Genomic DNA, 20229 nt, shown 5'->3' with positions numbered 1-20229 from the left:
GTAGGTGGGCGCTGGGAGCACCCGCCCAAGCCGCACACGCGAGACAGAGCGTGGAGGGGGTTGGGGCGGCCCAACCCCTGGCATGGGAGGCAGCCGCCGCTCCAACCCCGGGCCCGACCCCCCTCGGGGGGGGGCACATGGGTTTGGGGCGGCCTTCTCCCTCTATACATGATACCCCGGGCCCATATTAGTTTTGGGCAAATCACTGAAGAGTGGTTTTAATTTCCAAAACGAAAAGATAAATCCTTCTTATAGCATGTGTTACTGATAAAAAAAATTCGTTTACCCGGCTGAAAATAGCAATACCCTCTATACAACACATATTTAAACAAATTTACATATATTAAATAAAACGATCCAAAATTCAATCATCAGCGAAGTCAACCCAGATACTATAGTCTGCTCTTTCTGTTCCCCAATATTCTATTGTAGCTCCGTGTCCTAATCTATAAGACCAATTATTCGTAGCAGATGTATCGAGATACATATCTGAATAGGACGGTGACTTCGGTACAAAGGCCAATTCACCATCACGGACAACAAGGTCAACATAGACAGTTTCATGCCAATGAACCTTAGGAAGAAAACTTTGATCTCCATCCAGTTAAACTTAGTCTTCTTCATCATCGTTGTTTGTGACCCGGTGAACACTTTCTGGCCATGCAAGCTATACTTCTCCCACTCCATCCTTTGCTCATTAAGCTTGACGACATGGACCATCTTCCCATGTCGTTCAATCAATACAACCATCAACTCACCTTGGTTGGACTCGAGCAAGTAGCTATCTTCGCCTTTGAACCCAAAACTATTAAGCTTGTCAAGAATCTTAAATCCTTCATCGTGCCTACAAGGATCATAAACCGCTATAACCTCCCATTTTGATCTAGAAGGTATAACAAGCTATTATGGAGAACCGGATTTGTGACTGGCGATGCCCGAAAACGTGACCAGTCGAGATGATTCTCCGCCAACTTCCAGTCCTCCCACTCGCCACTGTTGTTTCGAATGGAACTAGCAATCTCGATGGTGAAAGTTAACTCGATACCAAATAGCCTCTTATCATGGTCGGAGACAACAAAATTAAACAATGTATAAGGTATTTGTGGCAGCACTTGAACAAAGGGCACCGATGACGAGGTCGATATCAAACACCAAGGATTTGTCCGTGCGCATATTGAGATGCCGTCTGGTGGAGTAGCAGATTTTCACACCAGGCACCTTTAGAGTATCATCGACCTCAAAGTTCTTGTCGTAGTAAGGGCTATAGTACGGGAAACTATTCTAATCCCTCGAGGGGATGTTCCCTCGTTTGTTCAAAAACCATCTAAACGGTTATGAAAAATTCTGGAAAAATTTGATAACATTCATACAACACATATATACAACTCCACAAAATCTTAAGTCCAAACTCAACTCACACGTCGAGATATAAAAAAGACAAATTCAGCGTATGAATAGTAGTGTACAGTTTATATCTAAATTTGTCTTTTTTGTTTCTCGATGTGTAGATCAAATTTGAACATGAATTTTGGTGGACTAGTAGGTATCATTATACTCTACATTGTCAATTTTTTTTAGAATTTTTCACAACTATTTGCATCGAATTTGGAAGAAAAAGGTATACGAGAGGATATCCCCTCGAGGGATTAGAATCCACTCCCCTATAGTACCTTATATTGGCGGTGCCGATGTCAGCGGTGTTGAGCAGGAGTGGGGTGATCCATGCCGGGTAGAAGGGCGACAGCGACACAGCGGAGCGCCATTGCTGGCACACTAACACGACGCTCGGGTGAGTCGACCACCGCATGCGCTCCAGGATCAAGACAAGCACGTCCGTTGGGAGAGACGACCAGTCCCGGGCCTGCAACATCGATGCGGTGGCCTCCATCTCGCTTCGCCTGGCCACTGGTGTTTTCTGCCGATTTTCTCGTGGTGTGCCACGCGGAGGATCATGTAGGACGTGGGTTTGTTGCGAGCAAATACCAATCGGTTTAAGTTCACCATGTGGAGTTGCAACGTGATACGAGCGATCAACGGCGAGATAGCTACGTACACAGGAGCTCTTGCCAAATCCGTGTGTACCAAATCCCTATCGAATACACAGTACAGCGCAGCAGCACCCATGTCCTCTGCTGCACGTATGCCAACTTGCAACGGCGAATCGTTAAAAAAAATTATTGCAATGGTGAACGGTCAATATATGGTGGCTCTTTATCCAAGGGGAGGATGCCGGCCTGAATACTCTACCAAAGGGCTACTATAATGAACCACCCCCCCTCCCCCCCGAGAGGTGTAGTACGCGAATGTTCGCTAGTAGACAGTCGCGCGAACCCGTCCGACGATCTTTCTTTCATTCGTGCACCTAACCACGCCTATGCATGCAAATATGAGTATATATGTTAAGACGTGACCACGTGGGAGTTGCTTCAAGATTTTTCCATGCATACAATGTTATTTAATTTTTCTGTAATCACGTTCATATCTGTCAACAGAAAATATTGGTTCATTCACAGTGGACGTTCCTTTTTCTGAAAATATCCTTGATTAACTACCTTTTGTTTCTGTTGAAATTTATACATTAAACATTCTAATTACATTTTTTTCTGAAAAATATCCCTTGTTTAACTCTTTTTTTCTATATTGGATTTTCTACATCATACTTTTTAATTAGATATATAAATTACCGTACATATAAAGTAAAAGTTTTTATATAGATACTGTATATGCATAAAGTTTCTATACGTAAAGTTCAATACAAAATTTACATACAACTAAATTTGCAAATTGAAATCTAAAATATATTAAAAAATATTCGAATAAAAAATAACCTAATAAAATGGCCCATTAACCAATCACACCATAGACAGACATGAAATCAATCCATATATGCTATAGGCCCATGCAGGCTCATATGGCTAGCAGCTGACGAGACGCGGATGCACGGCATGTGAAACACTCGCGGTTTTGACAGTTTCACGATTGGTAACCAAAACAGGAAACATCGGATTCATCTCGCCATGCGGTAGCCAAAACTAGAAATTTTGAATCCGTTCGCGTCTGGTGCACTTTCGCGCATTAGACCCCCTCTAAGAGTGCCACATTGGATTGAGTGATGAGTGGAGGAGAGAAGTGAGGAGAGAGATGATGAGCCACCCCTAAATCAAGAGACAACCTCCATACAAATTTCAAGAAATGTGTGGGAGTGTTAAAGATATTGGTATTTGTGTACTAGAGATGATACATTGTATATGTTACCTCTTAGTTCATGAGTAAATAAAATAGATAAATTTAAAGGTGGTAATCGCATCTATCATAGCACTTGCCTTTACAAAAGCATATCTATTGGCTATTATATACACCAAAGATTCATTAAACTTTTTTAACGCTCGCAACCTGTCACGTGACGTTTTAAAAACACTCTTAAACCATCAAATGATACATTCTAAAAATTATAATAAAAACCTCTGTCCTAATCTCCAGTACGGCTTTGAGAAAAAGAAAATACATATACAAACGTAACATACCCAAAAAAAATAGATAAACCAGTGGACCTATCATTATTTTGAACCATTATTTTAAAAAAAGCATGATTTATACTAAAGTTTACACAATTATATTTTGTACCATAAAATTAGTAATTTATGATCTATAATAACTAATCTATACTTAAATTAGTGGATCCAATACTTTCTAATAAAAGATATTTTGCCATCGATTTCTTCTTAAACCAATGGACCATCAGTTCTAAGAGATTAAAAAAAAAACTCTGAAGACCTCTCTCGCCTACCCTCTGCACATGTGCGTCTTTGCCTTCTACACGCATGACGTAGCACCATACCTGAGGTAGCTAAGGTTATTTGCCAAGGTAATCATAACTGCCGATAAATTTTACTATAAAACACATCAAAATTTATAGGCACACTATATGTACAAATTAAATTTATATAATTATACTCTTCTTTCAAACAAATATTGTTTTGAAAAAGAGAATTAAACATACGAAAAGAAAGAAATTAGCTTAAAACTATTGGTGATATTTTGCACTACCAAACCAAACAATCGTGTGGCTGATTTGTGTTGTAACATAAAAAGGCTTTAAAATTCTTTAAAATTGTGAGAAAAATTTGAACTTCTACGAAGGGGAAAAATTGAACTGTTAATCTATCCTTAATTTGATTGTCACTAAAGCATGCGTCTTCATGAGGCAATTCAGTCACAATAACCATGAGTTCCTTCATGTCCTAATTTTTGCTTGTAGCAATATTGCATGGTATATATATGTTCAGATGGTATGCATGACGATAATTACTCACTCAATCCAAAAGTCGATTCAAAAGTCATATGACCTTAATCTATCTTCTAAGTCGATGAATGGTTCTTGAGATATCACTGACCTAGAGTTTGTTCTTATGAGATATAATTTCTGAACAAACTATAATCTTACGTTTTAATAATACACCTTCCTAGTTTTTTAAAAAGGCCAAGGGATTTTACTTGTTCAAGACAGTCACTTCACAATTCTAGATGGGATGAAAACTGTCGGAATCGGTAGTATGTATTCAGAAATAATTCTTGATCGGTCGGAAATTGATCATATTTATCAATATTCAGTATCAACTGCTAGAAATAAAAAGGGTGAAAAATGGTACCACTTATACGGAAATTTCCATGACTGTTTTCATCCTTCATGAATTCTCTCATCTCAAAAAGAAAAGGAAAATAATGACGAGCTCTTATACATTAAGGTAAATGGCCTGCTATTGAAGACTTTATCTCGAGCAAATCGTTTGCATGATCTAATTTTGTAGTAAGTAAATGCAATTTTGATGAGATTGTCCTAAATTCTATGTGACTAGAACTATTAGGGGGGAAATCAAAGTATTCAATGTCCTCTCCCCTAATTAAATATCCTAACTTTTACTGGGGATTACAAGGTTTTTGCTGCAGCTTTGGACAATAATCTAAAGCTGATTTTAAATTTTAAAAATTGAATATATATATATATATATATATATATATATATATGATAAATTTCAGGGGTTTTCTTTGTCACTTTGGCTGTGGAGCCCTCACTTTTCAGGTTTACTAAGCAGTAAAAATCCTACTTCACATTCTTAGAGAACAAACATTAAAAAAAAATCAAATTTGCTTTATAGAAACAAATCATGGCAAAATCGGATTTTTTTTTGAGAATTCATATGCGAATAATCCAAAGGCAATACTACGTTTAGAATGGGCCAAATCTCTACTATTATAAAAGTTGAAGATGTTTTTATCGGTATTTTGGTATGTCATCCGTGTATGAGTCGGTTTTTAAGTTCGATTGCTTTTGGAAATAAATATCCGTATTTGAGTCGGTTTTTAAGATCGTTTACTTTTGATAATACAGAAGAAATCTATTTAAAATAACTCACATGCTAACTTGAGATGATTGGACTCCTAACTGCAACTTATGATTTTCTACAAATATATATATCCAAGCGAACTCTCACAATGAATTTCATCTTAACTAAACCATATAACAATAATAAGATTAAAATAGACTTCACCCGTTGCAACGCACGGGCATTTTTTCTAGTATAACTCAAAAGTCAGGAGTTGACAATTTCTACTATGAAATGTACTTCTTAGTCGGTAACAATATTTTACAAGCATTTTCACTTACCTTGGGTGGTCCCGTACCAGCCCAGGAGCTGGATTCACCACTGAGGCACTGGTCATACCAGATATATGTCCCGTTCTTTTCTCCAATAAGAGTTGGATGAAGATTAAGATTTCTGTGGCACGCTTTTCAAACTGTTAAACGGTGTATTTCGTGTGAAAAATTTCTATATGAAAGTTGATCTAAAATATCATATTAATCTATTTTTCAAGTTTGTAATAGTTAAAACTCAATCAATCATACGTTAATACCACCTCATTTTATGTAAAAATAATAATCTCCATCTTCATCTTCATCTTCCGGAGAAAAGAACCCATCATTTTCAACTGATATCTTGTTGGTACCAACCTTGAACCCCCGGCACCAACTTGTTGATGACGTCATCCGCCGTCTCCGCGCGCCTCACGCATCATCACCACATCCTTCCGCACCGACCCCTCACTGCATGTGCAGAACACACGACTCAGGCTCCGAAAATCCTCCCCCCACCATCGCATGGTCCGGCCTCGTGAAGCTCTGGTGGCTGCCGCAGGTGAGAAGCACCATCAAGAACGTCTTCAACGAAGGCGTCCTTCATCGGGCCCTACCCCCCCCTCCCCCCCCTCCAATTGCGGTATTAAGGCTGTGGTTTAGTTCCCAAATTTTTTTTCCAAAAACATCACATCGAATCTCTGTACATATGCATGAAGCATTAAATATAAATTAAAAAAACTAATTGTACAGTTAGAGAGGAAATCGCTAAACGAATCTTTTGAGCCCAATTAGTTCATGATTAATCATAAGTGCTACAGTAACCCATATGTATTAATGACGGATTAATTAGGCTCAAAAGATTCGTCTCGCGGTTTCTAGGCGAGTTATGAAATTAGCTTTTCCATTCGTGTTCGAAAACCCCTTCCGACATTCGGTCAAACATCCGATGTGACATCTAAAATTTTTTCTTTTGCGAACTAAACAGGCCCTAACTTCAACTGAAAAATAGTGAAATCTATAGGTGCTGCCTCAATCTGCCAGTTCGCCTTTTATTCTTGAAACATCAACAAATCCCTACGAGTCAATTTATTTATTTTACCAGCCATGTATAGGTAGCACAATATAGTGGCAAGAGGAATGATGTACAGTTCACTTCAAACCCATCCAGAGAAAATGGATATTGTGCACTAAAACATGCCGGCATCCCAATAACCAAACCTAAAAATTACAATTGTCAAATAGTTTGCCCAAAAGAATGAGAAGCCAAATTTATTGGAAAAAAAAAAAGGCCGAAACCGGCGACAAGAAGCTACAGAAAATAGGAGCGAGATGGAGAGCCTACCCGGTTAGTAGCGCTCGGCCATTGTGGCATGCGCTCAGCTAGTGAAATTCTTGCTTTTATTTTCATCACAGCTATGGGAAAACAATGTTTTGATTAGCTCCTGCGCGCCTTGCGATAAAACACGGCAGCTTAGAGCAAGTTCAATAGTATAGCCAACTACTAGCTCCAATTTATCTATAGCCAATCTAATAGCTCATTCGTACAATAATTATATACTACACTATTAATATATGGTCCCACATGTCATACACACACTGTGTCTTGGAGTCCGTGCTACAGCTGGCTACAAATCTGTAGCCCGCTGCCCTTCTCTTTTTTTATTTATCTCTTTAAAATATGTCTGCAGCTGGTTTGTAGCCTACTATTGTACTGCTCTTACGGCTGCCGGCCGGGATGCGACGCGTGCGAGGAAGCTAGATGAGGCAATAGGCCAATAGCGACGGCCTCGCGGCGAGCGCCCAATCTACCGTGCGTCTGTAATTAACCATCGTCTGATCCATGGTAGGTGGCCCAAGTTAATTGGAGCAATTCAGACATGTCATGTGCCCATATGTCAATTACGTTTCTAAAACATGGTGTGTTTTTGTTATTTGGACTAGGGACTGTGACTGTTTAGTTCGTGAACGAAAACTTTTAGCATGCGGATAAACGGACACACATTTAAAGTATTAAACGTAGACTAATAACAAAACAAATTACAAAACAAATTACAGATTCCGTTTGGAAACTGCGAGACGAATTTATTAAGCCTAATTAATCCGTCATTAGCAAATATTTATTGTAGCATCACATTGTCAAATCATGGTGCAATTAGGTTTAAAATATTCGTCTCGCAATTTACAGGCAATCTGTATAATTAGTTTTTTTCTATATTTAATACTCCATGCATGTGTCCAAACATTCGATGTGACAGGGTGAAAATTTTTGTTTGGGAAATAAACAGATTCTAAGAACCTATAGTTTTACGAGAAAACAATACTAACCCTGGTTCAGTGTTACAATGGCCTCTAAGGGTGGGTTCGCATATGCTGGTTTCCAACCCGGAACAGTAACACGAAAAACGGAGCAGTCCATTAGCACGTGATTAATTAAGTATTTGCTATTTTTTAAAAAAAATGGATTAATATGATTTTTTAAACAACTTTTGTATAGAAACTTTTTGTAAAAAATACACCGTTTAATAGTTTGAAAAGCGTGCGTACGAAAACGAGGGAGGTGGGTTGGGAAAAAGGGGCGCCGAACACACCCTAATTAAGCATGGAGTTCTCTAAAATTTGCTCAATAAAAAATTATGTAGTTGCTTGCAATGTACCAATCCATATTTTTCACTCCAAAATGTACCATTAGGAAACAAGATATATTATCTAAGAAAGAAAAAACACATGTACAACATGGACAATTCAAGATGTAGGCATCACGACCACTGGTGCCACGTTATCTGGTAGATCTTCCCCTGGATTGTGTATGGAAGTAGTTCCTCGTTCCATGTTGTAAATATATAATCCCTTATCTTTATTTCTCACAAAGTAAATACAGTTTCTTTTTAATCCAACATCAACTCGTAGTTGACGACAGGGGGATCACCCCGCTATGTATGCGTGTTTTTCTTCGTACCTTCCTTGATACTCCCTCTGTATTTTAATGAATGACATCGTTGACTTTTTGACCAACATTTGACCATTAGTTTTATTCAAAAATTTTGTGAAAATATGAAAATATTTATATCGTGCTTAAAGAACATTTGATGATGAATCAAGTCATAATAAAATAAATGATAATTGTATAAATTTTTTGAATAAGATGAATAGTAAAACGTTAGATAAAAAATCAACGGCGTCATAAATTAAAATACAGAGGGAGTATCAAGGAAGGTACGAAGAAAAACACGCATACATAGCGGGGTGGAGTTAGTACCTTTTTCACCCGTCATAGCGGGTGCTGGGATGTACATAAACATGTTTCTTTCCTTCCTGAATTGAATAGGTAGAGCTCCTGCCGTGCGTTTTCAAAAAAAATAATAATAATAGTGCTGATTGCATAACCTATCTATGGCAGGGACCGATGTGCCCTGTTTACTGTCAGTAGCCAAACCATCATGTGGATAAGGATAATGTTACTTTTCCTCCTACCGTCCAGGGCCAAATAAATTTCTCTTTGACAAGCATGAGATATGTAACGCTATTTATTATCGCATCAAATGGGAATGGAAACTGGGATATTGAAACTATTTCCCATGGAATACATATATGCATCTTGGCTGTTATTAGGGCGTTTACAATGCGCCTAGTTGGCGTTCAGCTTAGGCTTGCCACGTCCGAGATTCCTTGCCAGCAAGGCCTCTGGCGTGACCAACTAAGGTTCGCGGAGCTCAAGTTGGGCACGCGGTCTTCGGCCTTTTCGAGGCGTGCAGCGGGGTGGTGAGGACAGAGCTTTTCCTCGCGCGCCAGAGCTTTTCCTCAACCTGTGCCCGCTTCTCCACCTCGCCGCCATCGCCGTGAACGATTCGTCCTCGAGACGACGAGGACAAACAAGTTCATCCACATCATCGACCTCGGCGGCATCCCCTCCGCCGTGTCACCCTTCTATCCAGCGTGGATCACCCCGCTCCTACTCCGCTGCGCTGCTGCCGTCGGCCGAACCAACATCAGGTACTACAGCCCCTACCATAACACAAACTTCGAGGTTGTGATCGGCAACACGCTGCAGAAGGCGTCGTCGTCCAATGATGCCACCAGGATCTGCTGCTCCAACGGACAACGCCTCACGTTGTTCTCACCTTTCTCCATCTCCCAAATCGATCTCCTGACGAGCGTCGCCTACGAGTTGCCGTGTACGCCCCATTACTCCTACGACTTCATCGTATACGACGATGGCTCACGGAGGGTGTACTGCGTCAACACGACCCTGGCGCTACAGCTCACCTGCGCGACGCAAGATGGCGACGGCGAGTGGGGGCCTTGGGACCGAACGGGAGTTCAACGTGGAAGCAGGGACACAGCTAATTCCGGCGGCGCCGATCAGCAACCCGGTGCTCCACGATGGCTTGCTGTACGTTCTTGGTGGAGATGGGAAGCTGGCGGTGTATGATCCATGTAACCACGCCGATAATTTTAGACTTCTTGGTAAGCCTGACAACTTTGGTATTGACCACCAAGAAGTTGACAGCCACCTCTTCGAGTCGGACCAAGGTGAGCTCATGGCTGTCCTCGTCGGCTACAATGGCGCACCTGTCCATGTCGCTAAGCTCAATGAGGCGACGATGGAGTGGGACAAGTTGGAGACCTTGGAAGGACGTGCGCTGTTCACGGGAACATACACAACAATGATGAGGAAGACTAGGTTCAAATCGATGCAAAACAAGGTTTTCCTTCCCAGGTTGTATGAGTGGCCTGAGACCGTCCATGTTGATCTTATTGTCCGTGATGGTGAAGCAGCATTTGTACCAAAGTCGTACTCACCGTCTAGCATAAAGAAGATCACCTCTAGTATGAATATTTGGTCATATGGAATTGGGCGGCAAGAAGAAGAGGCAAGAGAGTTTTGGGGATTGGAGAGGGTAGACTATAGTATATGGGTTGATTTTAGTACTAGCTAGCTGACCATAATTAAACGATAATTATTTGTAATAAGAAAGATTATAAGAGACGGTAAAAAGAGCTCATGGTGGTTTCTTTTCTCGTATCTCCAAACATGTTTACATGTGAGAATTGCAATTTACGAGAACCATATGGAATATTATTTCGGAACTAAGTCACAAATAGAGTCTTCATTTGTTTTTTAAATATTCTACATATAATTTGACTCTTTATGTTTTCTAATTGATATATGATGTTTTAATGTGCATTGCAATTTTTTTAAAAATCTGTTTTTGACAGTTTGGTTGACATGCAGCCATGCAGGTCAGGATAGGACCGAAAACAACATATTTTTTACAAGTAAAAACATAGCTAATCAATTTATCACAGATTCAAACACAGGAAGGGGAAAATCAAAAAGAGGAAAAAACAACAAAAGGAAATCTCTTAAAACATTCGTCAAAAAATAAAATCACTAGGAGGGGGATGTTGGGGCCCGTTGGGGCCTACTACCGCCACCCTCAACCGCACTCGTCATCATCGCGTCCGCCACCGCAGCACCCGCTCCAATCATCGCCTGCTCCTACGCCCAACACCAGAAGATGAGGATGGAGGAGGAGGCCATCGTCGCTGCCAGCGAAGGGGGGTGCCGCAACAAGGAGAGGAGGACATATTGGGGCGAGTGGAGCATCGAAGGGGATGTCCCACTAGCAGATTCGGCAGCGATGACATCCCCTTTGACGCTCCACTTGCCCCACTCCGTCCTCCTCTCCTTGTTGCGGCACCCCCCCCTTTGCCGGCAGCGATGACGGGAGTGAGAGAGCAAGGGGATCGGGAGAAATGAATTTAGGGTTAGGGTTTTGGCTGCCGGATATTTGTCTAGGTTGGGATCAATTGAGACCATCCATTAGATTGGACGGTCCCGTCTTATCCTGCGTCGGGCCACCACATGGGCTGTCCGCGAAAAGCCAAATGGGCCAATTTCAGATGCTTGATGCTCCGCGTATGACTTCTGACTTGAGTCATTGAGGAGTTGCCCTATGTAACGCTTATGTGTGGCCCTATGTACCCAGGAACAAATCATGAGTTGCCCTCTATGGCCGCCACCACTGTCATTAGGGGCACCATCCCCTATGACCTCCGGTGCCAAGAGTCGCTGCTGCCACTAGAGAAGAGCCTCGAGCGCCGTTGGATTCGTCACGCGAGACGGCTTGCTCTCTTGCGAGTGTCACTATCGATGCCTGGGGAGAAGTCGATCCACCTCCGCGTGCCCTCCTGCAAGCTAGCTAGCTCTCATCTTTCCTCCATGTCTCCTCCCCATGATCTCCAATCCCACCTCTACATAGCTTCTCATGTTAGCGCGCCCACTCACACGTGCGCCCAAGGAAAACACTATGCTCTCCATCAAGCCGAGCGGCAAACGATGATGCACCCCAACACAAAATGGAACACAATGTCCCACACTCCCATGTCAACGTATTTCCCAATGACGCCATATAGCGAGGCAACATCCTTTTAGCTTCTATCACTCAATAACAACGGTTTTCAATGCCAAAACATGTAGATCTTCCATCGGGCAATTTAGTCCCCGGATGGTAAACCCACGAGGGAAACATGCAAGGTCTCTCCTAAATTTCCCCAACAGTAGCACTCTCATCATTCCGACCCCTCTTCATCCTTCTCTCTGGCAACTCGTCACCAATGAAGGGTGAAAGAGGGGGTCAGGCACCATCCTACTAGTAGTTGTTGTTTTAGTCGGGTTCTCCCGCTTGTCTAATTACTCTAGTTGATCTTGCTCTTGTTGTTCTGGAGCTGGTCATTGGTGCTGCCATCATGGAGTTCACTGTGGGATTTGATCCCACCGGCGAGTCACTACGTCGACGGGTCCTTTCTACTGGTTAGGATGCCTCCAGATTTGCATGAGAATAGGTTGCACCGGTCTACACCTATATCTCTAATGAGCTCATTCCAAGGATGAAGGCCTTTTTCATCTTCGGTGGAAGTTCTTCATGAGGCGACTAATGGTGTTGAGCCAACCCAAGTTGACCCTGACCTCCTATGCATGGAGGCCCCTTTTGGGTACGGTTTTCGGGTTCATTTGCATCTTGCTGTGCTTATTATGTTTGCTTCGCTGGTGTCATGGATTGGGGCTAGACCTTTGGAACAACTTTTGTTGCGTCTTCTTTGGCTAATGCTTTGGCAAAAGTCTTCTATGATGTGGTTGAAATATCACGTTGTATGCCATCGCCTAATAATCCATTTGTGTGAGATCCCTTTTGGGACAGTACGGTGGTTCAATCATGTGCAACTCATTTTATTTTAAGCTATGTTGAATCAAGCTTATTGAATTTATTGACTAAGTTAAAAGGACTCGATTGTTTCTATTTTCAAATCTTTCAAAGTCCTTTGTAAAACTAGGATGTGCCCTAGTCCATATGCGTGCTCTATGCATTATAATTGCTTATGTATTAGTATTACGTAACCTTAGTAATGTAAATAAATACATGAGTTTTGAAAAGGAAAAAAACCGACGACAGCGAGGTGATGTTAATCAGTCGTAGCCCACATGACTCTATTGACAACTGCTGTAGTTTCCCCAACTTCCATAAAAAAACACTATCCCTACACACCAGTCGTACCTATGAACCGTGTTGATTTCGTATGCACATAACACCTCACAGTTTTAATCCGTTATCACATCGTGTATGTGCCATTTTTAATATCCGAAATAATCTGATTTGCATCAGCATCCGCGCCCTATCATTTTTTTTTTTGAGAGAAGCCATTTGACGCGCTTTATTAATCTGTAACCGTAGTTACATCGTTTTACTAGATCGTTCAGCGAGAAAAAAAGGATTACCAAATGGCAAATACCCGTACCAAACAGCTGGCCTGCCCGACGGCGTGACTCTTACGTTGTCCTGTCCAAACTCCAAACTCCAAAGAGACGCAAACGGAACAACCAAGAAAAACAAAAAAAGAAATTCAAAATCCACTCCCACTCCCTCCCTCCACTACCCACCGCCGATCCAACCCCCAACCTCACCACCACCCTCCCCTAGGGTTTCCCGCCGCCGGCGATGCCCGCCTCCTCCGTCTCCGGCGGCAGCGGCCCCGGCGGCGTGTCCCCGGAGGCCATCATCGAGTGGCTGCAGGACGAGATGGGCTACCCGTCCGCCCCGCCCGCGCCGGACCAGCTCCGCAAGATCTGCCGGGGCAACATGCTCCCCGTCTGGTCCTTCCTCCTCCGCCGCGTCCGCTCCGAGCGCACCGTCTCCACCGCCCGCAAGAACATCCTCGTCCACGGCGTCGCGGCGAGGCGGGCGCGGGAGGGCGGGGCCGGGGCGGGGGCCGGGGCCGGGGGCGACGCGGCGGCCAGGGAGGCCGAGGCGAGGGAGCGGGACCTCGCCGCGGAGGAGGCCGAGCGGCTCCGGGGGGTCGTGCGGAGGCAGCGGAAGGAGCTGCGCGCCCGCATCGCGGAGGTCGCGCGCGAGGAGGCCGAGCGGAAGCGCGTCCTCGGGGAGCGCTCCAATGCCAGGTACGCGAAATGGCAGTGCAATTGACTCGTGCAAAGAGGGGGAGGGGGGGTGGGGGGGGATTAGCTCTCCATGGTGGGAATTTCGGTCTTTTGCTTTGCTTATTGCGGAATCTAGTGATACTGACAATCCAATAATTTGCGATGAAATACTATCTGACTGTTTATGTTCATTGATACTGATAAGAGTGCATGATAATTGAGGATTAGCCAAGTGTTTGCATCGACATAAACATCCTGATTTTGTAGTCGAACTGGTAATTACACATCTGCATGGAAACAGGTAGAATCACCAATTCCATGTGTGTGACCTTGTAGACCTGTTATTGAACATAGTTAGAAATTCAATTCATCTACTAGCATGAGTGCATACTTTTTTATATCTTCTTGTTAGATGTGTCCTATTTGCTTGCAGCAGTGCATCTACTACTCTACCTAACTAGAAATCTATAATGTCACAGCTATTCTTTGTTCTCATGTAAAATTAGTTAATTGCTTTGTGCTTCACTACTGTGATTTTACCTATGAATGTTCAACTTTTTTTTATTCAATAACCAATTAACCATAACACATAGACATATTTGATCTGACTAAGAATATAACAGCAAGAACCTGTGTCTCATTTCCTTTTTGGATTTAGGCACAAACAAGTTATGCTTGAGGCATACGAACAGCAATGCGATGAAGCATGCAAGATATTTGCTGAATACCAACGACGACTACATCAATTTGTTAATCAAGCAAGGGATGTGCGAAGGTCAAGTATAGGTGCGGGTGGACCTGCAGATGCTGTTGAGGATATGCAGTTGCAGAGCGAGAGAGAAGAACTCTACTCGACTGTCAAAAGCAACAGGTTGTCAGATGATCTTGTAGAGACCTCACGTGAAAGGAGTATTCGGAAGGCATGTGAAACTCTTGCTGGAGATATGATCGAAATGATTCGAAGCTCTTTCCCAGCATTTGAAGGAAGTGGCATCAATTCAAGTTCCCAGTTAGATGCAGCAAAGTTGGGCATTGATCTGGATGGTGAAATACCACAGGATGTTAAAGCTGTGGCATTGGATTCCCTAAAAAATCCTTCATTACTGCTGCAATCAATCATTACATACACATCACGCATGAAAATACTCATACATAAAGAAACAGACAAGATTGACATACGTGCTGATGCAGAACTTTTGAGGTACTACCATTCTATATCTATTTTCAGTTGTTGCATTCTGTTTCATGAATACACATGAAAAATAATTTGACTTTCCACCATCATGATGATGGTTACGTGTAAAATATTCTTTAGTAACTTCTGGATCATTCTCGCATGTACTAGCTGCATTCTATTGAATGTAATCCTATGATTGGAATTTTGCATACACAAGTACATTATAGTGAATTTAGTTTTTGTTCAGGACTTGCTTTAGATTTGTAAAAAAATTAGTAGGTGTTTGCTGCAATGGAAATATTGCTATATTACATTTCTAATGAGAAATGCTTTGTTCATTTTCTAGTCAAAATGTGTTCTGATCTACTTCACCAAATGGACTCAAATTTAAGTTTCTTAATTATCTTTGTGTTGTTGTTAACCAGTTATACAATTTTTTTCTAGGTATAAATATGAAAATGAGCAGGTCATTGATGCTGCTTCAACTGATGCAAGCTCACCCTTGCCATATCAAGTATATGGCAATGGAAAGACTGGATCAGAGCTGTCAACCCGCGGAACATATGACCAGCTACTGGAAAGACAGGTTCTCCCTTAAGATGCACTTTATTGCTCCTATTGTTGTTTATCACAACCTTTGCAGGAAAACAATATCCTTGCTATCGTTACTATTGGATTTGTGCTTCTCTTCTTGTTTTTCACTTCCTTTCAAGAATTGTAATATATGTACTTTGCATTTTATGTTTTAGGATTACAATACTTCATCGATAAACTTCAGAAAACATTACTTCATCTATATGCACTCAGAATTCGAAAATGTCAAACTATGTTTTAGGTTGTTATCTAGGGTTGTTTATTTATTTATTTTTCTAGACATTTCACACCTGTACTTGATTGTTTTTTCTTTCCTCTTGATAAAAAAAAAGAAGCTGCATGATTTCATCAAGCTCTTCTTTCTCCACAGGCTAGTAAAATTCTGTGTTAATGCCTTATGCCTACCACCTCAAATGAAGTACATGTCACTGAAGTTAACTTCCACATAACATTTATTTACCTTGCAGAAAGAACATGTTCAGCAATTCTTGGCCACAGAAGATGCTTTAAATAAAGCTGCTGAAGCTAAAGCTAAAAGCCAGAAGCTCTTGCAACGCCTTCATGGCACTAGTGATGCGGCAGGAAGTAAAAAGATGCCTACTGGGAACACCTCACAGAACATGACTAACAGCAGACACTTGGAGGTACTTATTCAAGATTCCACTGTGGTGTAATGAATTTAATTTAAGATGCTTCCTTCCAAATTAATATTAATACTTACAGTGAGAAAGCAGCAGTCATAACATTTATTCTCTAAAAAAAAGGAAAAAATGGTAATATGCACACAAGTTTCCAAGATCTTCAATTTGGTACTCCAGTTTCGTATTATCAAGAATATCAGATAAGCATAATCTCTATAACATTGTCATGGCTTATGAAACATGTTTACGTTTTGAGTTCATGATTAAGCTAAATATGACTATGAAATTCTCATGGTGCTTATAATGTGTTTGTGCATTCTATGATACTAACAGTACCCGAATCTATTAGCTTGTATTGTTTGTATAAACTGTAGCAAAATTTCTGTTGTGGAAGCTGCATTTGCTTGCTGCTTGTAAGCTATGTAATTGTGCATTATCTTTTCAATTTCAATATCACACACACGCACAAAGGTCTCATCTTTTCCTGATAGCTCTGTTGTCTGTTTGCTGCATTATTTTAGCTCGATGTTTGGGCGAAGGAAAGAGAAGTTGCTGGGTTAAAGGCAAGCTTGAATACACTGACTTCTGAGGTACAGCGTCTGTACAAGTTATGTGCTGAGTGGAAAGAAGCGGAAGATTCCTTGAAGAAAAAGTGGAAGAAAATAGAAGAATTTGATGCTCGTAGATCAGAACTTGAGTGCATTTACAATGCTCTTCTGCGGGCCAATATGGTTAGTCTGGAGCCTTTGTACTTTTCCTTACTAGCTCTTTACTTAGTTCGCTATTCAATTTTTTAAAGAAAGTTTTAGATATAGACATGAATATAGAAATAGAAGCAGTTACTTATCAACATTCTTTCCAGCATGGTTACTGGTTGCCATTTTAGTAACTTTCCATCTAATACAGCAGCGTAGTGAGCTCAAGTCATAATTATGTTCATTATAGTGGCTTGGCAGCTTTATGAAGGTAGCACCATAGGAAACTAGGAGCTATTAGAAATATCTTAGGTGGGGATTCATGGATTTGGGTCTTACACTCTTCTTACTCTTGATATATGTCTCAATAATTGAATACAATGGGCATGATCACTTCTTGAAAGATGTTGCCAAACTTGCTATATATAGGAGGCATCAACATTTTGGGAGCAACAGCCATTATCTGCAAGAGGATATGCGTCAAGAACAATCATCCCTGCTTGTAATGCTGTGGTAGACATGTCAACTAACTCAAGGGATCTCATCGAGCGAGAATTGTCTGCGTTTGGTCAGAGCTTGGATAACAGCTTATGCAGGTTGCCAGCAACTCCTCAGGTTGGTAACATTACAGTGTTAACTGTCTTAGCGAGCAGGCTAGCAGAATGAAGGCTATAAGAGCCATCATGTGTTTCTGATCTGCTGACTCCTTCAATCTCTTATGTCACTGCTGTGGTTTCTTTTTCACAGGCTCTTTTGGAGGCTTTGGGCTCCAATGGTGCTACAGGATCAGAAGCAGTTGCAGCTGCAGAGAAACATGCTGCTTTGTTAACTGCACGAGCTGGAGCCAGAGATCCATCTGCTGTGCCATCCATATGCCGCATCTCTACTGCTCTTCAGTACAATTCTGGCAAGTTCACTGCTGTTGTTATTGTTGTTAGTTCAAGAAAAAAAGTGTGATTATGATATTATATAACATGTTAAGCCAAAATGTGTTCCACTTGGTGGAGATGGTGGTCTCTAGCTCTTGGCTTGGGTATGAAGCCTTGAGCCAAGTAGGTATTATTATTTGTTGTTGAGTGCATCCACTAATAACATCTACTAACATCTATTGTTTTTCATTTGTGGAACTGCTTTCACATTTCTCTATTTGATTGTATAGAGTATACTCACATGTTAACGGTGTCTTTGTTAACAGTTTCACCAGGTACAGAAGGCACTGATTCTGGCTTGGCATCAGTTCTAAATTCACTGGAGTTCTGCCTAAAACCTTGTGGTTCTGAAGCTAGTATACTAGAGGATTTATCAAAGGCTATTAATTTGGTGCACACGCGGAGAAATCTGGTTGAGAATGATCGTGTTTTGCTGAACCGAGCACATCGTGCTCAACAGGAATATGAAAGGTACGCTGAAATTTTACTTAATCTTTGTCTTTCTTCACAATAGATATTTACTGAATCCAGCTAGAACTGTAACATAAAGGAGATGTCTTGTGTATCAGTGATTGTCGGTATAGTTTGTAGGACTGGTGCCAATGTTTGTTTGTATTCCCTTCCATCCTCTGTCGACTTGTTCGGTTCCTGCAATTTTGTTCCTCAGAAAATAGTATTTCATTTCGGGTATTTTTTATCAGTACATATTTTCTCTTGGAAGTAGGGGTTTTGTTATTGAAAAGAATTCTAACATGCGTTTCAAATACATTTTGTTCACTGTGTAATGCATGTGGCAGCTGTAACATTTACCAATTGAGCAGTGTACCATTGGGATTCATGAACTGAAGACTTGTTCTTAATTTTGAATTGATGACAAGTCCACAAAATGTTATTTAGTATGCTGATACGCAGTGAAATAAAATTATTGTGCAGCTGATGTCTATCTAAAACAATCCAGGAATTGCAATTTGGGATGCCCTTGTTTATCACAAGTAGTCCTGTGTTTTTTTATTGGTCTTGAATATCTTATATTTGGTGGAATGAATCTATATTCCAGCTTACTACGTTTCAAGAATGGCTACTGATGTTTCCTTTATATAGGGTGGCCAACTACTGTCTTAAATTAGCTGGTGAACAAGAAAAGATGGTATCAGAAAGGTGGTTGCCAGAACTGAGAAACGCAGTTCAAGAGGCTCAAAGGTGTTTTGAGGATTGCCGACGTGTTAGGGGTTTGGTAAGTATATGCTACCTTGTATTTACAACTTTATCTCTTCATTTCAATTCCTGTAAGAACACAATCCGAGGGCCAGACTTCAATGAGATAATAGCAATGCAGTTGTGTTGCGATTGAATGAGCAATGATTATGGCCTAGCAAGGACTCCCAGTCCAGTCCTGGAGAGGGATGTTCCCCTTCAACACCTGCTTTTTGTGTGTAGGAGAGGAATACTCTATTCCACGCATCTTTCTTGAGGGAACTCATTTCAGTTCAATTGTCCATACTTTCCGTTGTGTTAGAACCTCTTACTGCAACGAACCACCCATATGTGCAAATGATCATGTGTCATGTCAGCTCAAATATGTATGAAGTAGTACCATAGCATTTACTTCAATATTGCCCTTACTTGCAGGTTGACGAATGGTATGAACAACCAGCAGCAACAGTCGTTGACTGGGTGACAATAGACGGGCAAAGCGTTGGTGCCTGGATCAACCTCGTAAAGCAACTCCACATGGAAATCTCCAGAAGAACGCTTGCCATATCCACGGCAGGCGACGACTAAGGCAGCTGGTCGTTATCTCTGCTGTTTGATTTTTTATTTTTAGAGGCTTGATTGGTTGGGGTTTTACGCCAGCATATCTGCTTGATAGCTTTGTACCATAGCCTGTGATGTAATTGTAAAATCTTGGTTTGTTTATTAGTTTAGTATATGTTCTTTTATATATGTCGCCATTCTTTCTGATTATTTTTGTTATTTGCCATATGCTGTACAAATTGCTCTTAACGGTTGCTGATTGTAATTGTGGCTTGCACAGGCTACTGTTTTTACAGTCGCCCAGCGGTCCACATTGATGCTAGTAAAGCTTTGCTTCTACCGCACAGATGGCAATGATAGCTGTAGAAA

General features: G+C 41.4%; 1 protein-coding gene and 2 pseudogenes across 1 annotated transcript; 2 read left to right on the top strand and 1 right to left on the bottom strand.

Moving 5' to 3' along the window:
- Positions 1 to 364: 364 nt before the first annotated feature.
- LOC136351746 (F-box/kelch-repeat protein At3g18720-like) lies at positions 365 to 1888 on the bottom strand (annotated as a pseudogene).
- A 7366-nt stretch (positions 1889 to 9254) lies between these two features.
- Positions 9255 to 10572, top strand: LOC136351707 (uncharacterized; annotated as a pseudogene).
- A 2921-nt stretch (positions 10573 to 13493) lies between these two features.
- On the top strand, positions 13494 to 20204 carry LOC4346951 (AUGMIN subunit 5). The gene is made up of 10 exons (XM_015795718.3): positions 13494 to 14090; positions 14728 to 15270; positions 15691 to 15832; positions 16308 to 16484; positions 17003 to 17212; positions 17606 to 17791; positions 17924 to 18083; positions 18372 to 18576; positions 19207 to 19339; positions 19735 to 20204. The coding sequence occupies exons 1-10, from the start codon at positions 13633 to 13635 to the stop codon at positions 19885 to 19887; spliced, it is 2367 nt and encodes a 788-aa protein (XP_015651204.1). The 5' UTR covers positions 13494 to 13632; the 3' UTR covers positions 19888 to 20204.
- The last annotated feature ends 25 nt before the right edge of the window (positions 20205 to 20229 follow it).

This window comes from Oryza sativa, chromosome 9 (assembly GCF_034140825.1).
Source record: "Oryza sativa Japonica Group chromosome 9, ASM3414082v1".
Classification (NCBI taxonomy): Eukaryota; Viridiplantae; Streptophyta; class Magnoliopsida; order Poales; family Poaceae; genus Oryza; species Oryza sativa.
This window is presented reverse-complemented; position numbering and strand designations above follow the sequence as displayed.

What these genes read in the sequence shown, in the direction of transcription:
- LOC4346951 (XM_015795718.3), top strand. Translation starts at nt 13,633, where the DNA reads ATGCCCGCCTCCTCCGTCTCCGGCGGCAGCGGCCCCGGCGGCGTGTCC. An exon ending in GGGGAGCGCTCCAATGCCAG is followed by an intron (nt 14,091 to 14,727) that starts GTACGCGAAATG and finishes TTTTGGATTTAG; the next exon opens with GCACAAACAAGTTATGCTTG. An exon ending in GGTTGCCAGCAACTCCTCAG is followed by an intron (nt 17,792 to 17,923) that starts GTTGGTAACATT and finishes TCTTTTTCACAG; the next exon opens with GCTCTTTTGGAGGCTTTGGG.